The sequence below is a fragment of the Rhea americana genome, unplaced genomic scaffold (assembly GCF_003343005.1).
Source record: "Rhea americana isolate MKP2758 unplaced genomic scaffold, rheAme1 scaffold_153, whole genome shotgun sequence".
Lineage (NCBI taxonomy): Eukaryota > Metazoa > Chordata > Aves > Rheiformes > Rheidae > Rhea > Rhea americana.
In genome coordinates, this window is record NW_028185628.1 from 977,355 (window position 1) to 983,900 (window position 6,546).

General features: G+C 38.8%; 1 protein-coding gene across 4 annotated transcripts in view; it reads right to left on the bottom strand.

The window, feature by feature from the left end:
• Positions 1-6,318, bottom strand: part of SKIC3 (SKI3 subunit of superkiller complex) — a 48,900-nt gene extending 42,582 nt beyond the window's left edge. The window contains exons 1-6 of one of the 4 annotated variants that reach the window (XM_085299737.1): positions 6,204-6,318; positions 5,089-5,183; positions 4,447-4,590; positions 3,274-3,365; positions 2,460-2,535; positions 306-446 (exon numbers count right to left, since the gene is read on the bottom strand). In XM_085299737.1, coding sequence (XP_085155863.1) covers positions 306-446; positions 2,460-2,535; positions 3,274-3,365; positions 4,447-4,590; positions 5,089-5,178 — 543 coding nt within the window. In that variant the 5' untranslated portion in view covers positions 5,179-5,183; positions 6,204-6,318. Of the gene's footprint in view, positions 1-305; positions 447-2,459; positions 2,536-3,273; positions 3,366-4,446; positions 4,591-5,088; positions 5,187-6,190 lie in introns of all 4 variants that reach the window. The other 3 variants (XM_085299736.1, XM_085299739.1, XM_085299738.1) reach the window with 3 other exon arrangements.
• Positions 6,319-6,546: the final 228 nt, after the last annotated feature.

A 6,546-nucleotide genomic window follows, 5' to 3' on the forward strand; every position in this document is an offset into this window, starting at 1 on the left:
CCTGGGCTTCTATACAATTTAGCTGACAGTTAATGAAGGAGCTCCAGAACAACCACTTGGATTTAGGTACCTTATTTCACCTAAGGTCTATTTCAAGGACCTGCCCCTCTCTAGAACTGTTTCTGTTTCCAAATGACTCAGAAGTCAGAAGGTAAAGGAAGTCTACATTTTCTTGAGGATCTTAGTATCACTGAAAGTTAATGAGAAACAGAGTCATAAGAGTTGTACGATTTTTAAGGCTTCATATAAARTATGGCTTTATTCTATATGTACATATATAGATGAGTAGGATTGAAAAATATTACCAATTGCTCGGTTTCATTATCCTGATTTTGTGTTCTGTCTGTCAGTAACTGGATCATCTTCTTCCAAAGTTGATGAAGCTCTGCATTATCTGCACCTCCCTCCTGTTTTATCTGTATAAGTTTGTTCAATGTTCSAGCAGCCTGTCAACAGGACACAAATGAATCACRGTGTAACACTTTCAAAAACATGAGGGGTCTGATAGGAGCTTTCCAATTACTGTCAATTCTAAGCAAYGAGTTTCAGCTTTCCAGATTAAAAGGCAAAACACTATTAACAGTGTTTGGCAAGTAGGATTAACAAGTTACCAATGTATATTATTTTGAATAGTTAACAGATATCATAGGTTAAATACTACTATATTACTAATGTATTTCAACTTCTGCACTTACATTTGCATAACGTACCACTGCAAAGAAACTCCTGCACTATTTCTTTAAAAATTCAAAAGAAAATAGAACAATCATAATTCATAAACAGAAAAGGGAAGAATTCAAAATATTCTGACCTGCTTCTTGAAGAGCCAGAAAGCCTAGTGCCAGCCAGAGTAGTTAAGCAACAACTGGCAAAAGTGGCATTTTCTATAAGAGGCTGAGAGAGAGTTACACAGAGGTTGTAGAAGGGGAAGCAAACACTGGATGATAACACGAGTACACCAGTAGTTTAAATTTGCCTATATTAGAGTAAGCTTTATGTTAAATAGTAACAGAATACCTTGAAAGAAGCTGTGAGTGCTGGTGAAGTCCTTCCTATGGCATTTATCAAATACACAGGTGGGAAACATGCTGTAAACAGCAACAAATGAATGAACTAGTATACCCTGACTAGGAGAGAGCAAGGAGCTTGCTTACACCCTACAGCAGGCATCAGGGTGACATTCTGAGTCACTATCAGGATTTACTCACTTTCTGATTAAAACAACAATAGGTCTGAAAACACTGCATGGGGTTCTCTGAGTGCTCACTCAGATGTCTACCTTCCAAGACATTGGAAGGAAGGAAGGCAACACCGATAGTACGAATTCTTACTCTAGTTTTTGGAGGAAAACAATAAAAATAGACCTAGACAGTCTTGTAAACTATGTAAAGGAGGAAAAAAAGCCTTGTCAGACCTAAAACACTAAGAACAAAAACACAGCAGCAATACATGCTAAAATTTCAGCGTAGAGACATCAACAAGACCTAGAAAGAGAAAGCAGGATCCTGAAGCCTAACTTGTGGTTTAGTGTGGTACATGAATGGAATCTACCTTTGTATGCTAAATTACTAACGCTGATTAGTTTTTAGCAATTGGTGGACAAAAAAAAAAAAAAAACCTTTGGAGCTAACAAATAGTCCTCAGGCTGTTAATATAGGACTCAAAGAATTTTTCATTTTCCATTGCTGGAAGAAAGGTAGGAGGGGGAAGATGGTACAGTGTAAAAGTATATACTGCCTTGTAAGAAAGCAAACTTTTGTAAGAGTAAAGAAAGAGGAAACGGCCTAACTGCAAGAATAAGTAACCTGTATTACTGCACGCACAGTAGGCAAAGCTGGTGTCGAGCCTCATAGCCATTTAACAGCTCCACCTAGTGGTAAGCTSACAAGGGCCACTTATTTCAGCAGTAGTCATTCTGACATTGACTYTGGCAGTGCTAGGTGGGCTGATGCCCTGTGACCAGCTTTGCATCTGCTTCTCGTTACGTAGAGAATGCCTGTAGCTAAGCCACAGGCAATTAAGTTTAGGTTGTTGATAAATCCTATTTCATGCTATGGCATGCAATATCGGGACAGTCTAGGAAGGGATGAAGAGCTAACGAAGTATCTGGAGTTGGCTRAACTAGACAAAGGATACCCGGCTCACATGTAAACATGCATTTGGGATCRCATTTGTGTTGGCTTCCAGAAATAAAACAGGAGAACAAAGTTGCACCCTTTTCTTCAGTAACGCTAACATCCTTTGTCAAGTTTTGTCAGTTTAATGGATTGTCTCCAAGTCTAGTAAGCAGTGGAAAAGAAAGGCACATCATTTAAATCAGTTACGCCCAGCTGTGGTCCACAAGGAGACCATAAGTAATCTGAGATCCAAAAAAAATTGAGATTCCTAGATGAAAAGCAATTAATTCTTACAAGAAATATCCTTCTGATCAGTAAAGAGAAAGTAAATGAGTCACCTACCTCTAAATATTTCTTGTCTTGATGATACAGCTCCACAAGCTTGTTACATACATCACACCATTTCTGCTTGTCACCACTAGAAAGGAAGAATAAAATTCCACACAAGTAAGCTGTTTAAGATTTCCAAGATAGAGTGAAGCATCTTTCAAATCCTGTCAATTAAGCTTTAATAAGTTAAGCTTGCCAAACAAATCTTTACAACAAATATCATAGATACCCTAAAAAAGTTTGCTTATTGCTACTTTAACTGAATAGAAATGACTTCAAGGGATTTTATTGTTCTTTCTGAGCTATTTTCAAACTATGGGGGGGGCTGGAGAGGGGAACCCAAACCCCACAACACTACAGTCGACTATGGGCTCCAGTGACAGTTGATGAGAGTTAGCTGTGTTTAGGATCTTATCTATATGAACTAGATGACTCATGTAACATGATTCTAAAGYCACATAAAAATAAGCCTACTTATTGACAATAATGCAGACTATGAACCATTTAACTGTAGTAAGTACTTCAAGATAGTGAGTTTAAACAGTGGACATTGGATAACATTGGAATTTTCTAACCTGCTAACAAGGTACAGTTACTACAAAAGTTTTTCCCTTATTAAAAGGCACAGGAACAAGAACTATTTCTACTCCAGGTTTACACTACAGAAAACCTGAGTAGCCAACTCTTATCCTTTCATATGACAGTTTAAAAAGAACCAACATTGATGGACTATCGTGTGCACTAACTATGGCATTCACTGGATTTTTTTTTTTTTTTGAAGGAACTAGAAATCTTAGGTTGAATTGTGGTATTTGATATTCTTTACCTTTCATAGAGTTCCAAGAGCTTTTGGTAAACATCTGCTAGGTCTCCCTTGACATCTGTTTGGTTGGATTTCTCATATAAATTCGCTAACCCCTTTAAAATAAAGCAGATTAGATCTTTCAAAAAAGTAATAGTTTATGTACACAATCGTAAGTTAAATTTATATTGCAGGTTCTGCCTACAAAAAAGATTTCAATGCTTTCAGCAGGATCAAGTGCCAATGCACAATCTCTGAATAAAATCTATGTTGGGACTTTCTGTATAGCCTTCTGAATCTACTCACTTTAAGTGAAAAGTTTGCCTCACTTTCTTAACTGATACTGAAAACTGATTGAAACCTGTATATATTACATAATCTTGCTTGCATACCAGACAAAACATAATAATAACGCACACTAAGTCATATGGTAGATGCTTTATATCCAAGTATTATACAGCCCTGTAGAGTAACAAAGACAGACAGAGCCGGGTGGCTAAACAACTCACAAATTTTCAGTATGCCTTGAAATCAGGCACCAAGAGCTGTACTTAACGTTTTATATTGAAAATACAAGAAAYCTTACTACATTAGAAAACACTGGATTTTGGTATCTGATAAACAGATACTCAACCTTAGGCTTCACAAGTCTCCAACAAATAACCATACAACGTTACAGGATGTCATGTATACAACACCCAATGCACAGCTACTGCAGATGTGTATTATTTTTCTCTATCACAGTGAAAGGCAATAACACAATTCATTCCATACCAGAGGCTGGAAAAGTAAATCATAACATGAAATATTTTCTCCTCTACGGGAGAAGCACTGTCAAGTGTTTCCTGAGCCATGTGCATGGCAATTCACACTGCTTCTATGCATCAACAAACTTACTATATGTGTTTTAATTCTGGTGCTTCCTAGCACATTTCAGCGTTATCTCTTCTACATAGGAAGTACAGCTTACATTTACTGGAGGTAAAGATTGCCCTGCTATACACACTACCTTTGTCTTTACTGTGGGCACGCAAATAATCAGAACTTCAACTACTGTGAAGCTTCACTAGTACTAGAAAAATTTGCAGAACCTGAAGAAAAGACAACGCAAATCTTAGCTTTGTTTTGTTCCCATATTTAGCTCCATAACAACACCTTTCATGGGAGAGAATAAAGCTAATTCGAACATAAACATACCTGCCATGCTAGTAACTGGTTCGGTTCCAGTTCAGCAGCCTTCTTATATGCTCCTTTGGCCTGATCTGGCTGCTCCAACTCAGCAGCCGCCAGGCCAATAAAYACCCAAGCATTGTAGTTATTTTTCTCTTGCTTCAAGACTGTCTAGAAACATGCAATTTTAAATAAAAATAACGAATAAAACACATCTTACAGATTCATGTACCAACTTTTAGTAATAAAGTTTTGTGAGTTCTTCTGTACAGAAACATCAGGAGTTAATATATTTTTAGTAAAAAGCTAAAATTAATAAACTTTAGTTTTCTCATGACAGCAAAACATCRTATTTGAACTGCTCTGCTAATAACTGTAACACAGCAATTAAGGCACTCCTGTTGAAATCTTGATAAGAAATAGATTTTTATCRCAGTTGCCCTTAATATCCTCTATTCCACATGTAAGCAAATGCAAAACGGGAGAGAAATGGAGCTTGCTTGTAGGCAAGTAACAAGTGTAACCAGTTGTCAACTATGCTACAATGATAAAAATTATGTCAACAAGATCCTCCACACTTCCTGCATTACTGTACAACTGTAGAGGGAAAGGAACAGCAAACACATACAAGTGCAAAAATAATTATTTTCTAAGTAAAGTATTAATTACCTTGCAATGCTTTAAGGCTTCTTTATATTCTTTATTTCTTATTGCATCTCTAGCACTCTTCAATGCTGCTTTTACTTCCTTATTCGACATTGTGGCTACTAAGTAAAAAGAATACATAATCAGCTCTTATAAAAAAAGATATTGCACTCAAAGCATCATTTCTATCCAACTACAATTACATAGAAAGAAAAAAAGCACTCTAAGGCAAKATTCTTGCAGCAGTTACAGGTACTACATCTGCACAAACACAAGTATAGTGCAACAGGCCAAAACACATACAGTGTGATCACTTCATTAAAAATTCCTGAAACAAGTAATATGGTTAAAATGCATTAATTACACTTAGACCCAGCAAAGAATTATGTCAATATTCCAAACAGTTAAAAGATACAAACTAGTTACCCCAGAGTACGATYTTAGTTCAAGTTTAAGACAAATTCAAATAGTACGAGAGCTGTTATACGAGAGTCACCTTAGATTCAAAGAACCCTGGCATACGAAAGACACTGGGTACGCGGTTTCTTTTAAAGCAGCAGTTCCTAAACAGTGATCTGTGCTTAAGACATATCATTCTGGGCCTGTGCTCAAGAGCTTCTTAAGAAGTGAGTATACTGTGGACGTTCTTCCATGCTGTCTCCAGCAGTATTATTGTCTGCCTGACATTTATATTCAGACGTGGGCCACAGCTACCCTCTCTCTTCACACACGTTCATGACAGATCCTGCTTCTGACCACTGATGCATTGTCATTTCAGGGGCAGGGGRAAGCATTTAAGGATAATTCTAAGAAGCACTCATGATTACAAAGTCTGCTATAGCCATATGCTATTTTGATGCATATGTTACATAGTCCAAAACAAACTTTAGAAACTACACAAACACCATGATCATGGCTGTCTATATAGGGTAAGGCTAAGATTGTGGCCAGTGCAGACACTGCTGAGATTGAGGAAGTGACAAGCCAGAGAACAAGAAGTTTTTAAAAAGTTGAAGAAAAAAAAATAACGTAGAGTGGATCAAGAGCCTAGCATAAAATTAAGAGGGAAAAGATAAAAGAAGGTAGCTGATTTTAAAAGGTCTCTTATAACCTAAGAAAAGAAAACCTGGGAAGCTGACATGGCTCAGCAGTTCCTGAAGATCAAGCTGCCTGCTCGCAGGGAAGGGGCTCCTCAAACCGCACCAGCACAAAGAAACACGGAAACTTCACGTCTGAGTTCCATTTTCACCTACGGAGAAAGGCAGAAGCCGCGTGAAGGCGCGCAGAGGCGCCCGAGAGGAGCCTCGCCGCCGCCGCCGGGGGCGAGCCGGGCGGCGCGGCAGCTCCGCACCCCCCACCAACGGCGCTCGCGTCTGAGGGCGGCCAGGGCCGCCGCTGCCCGCGCATCGCCTCGGGGGAGCCGCCGGCGGGACGGTGCGGAACGGCGCGCAGGCACCGGCAGAGCCGCCGCCGCTCGCCTCG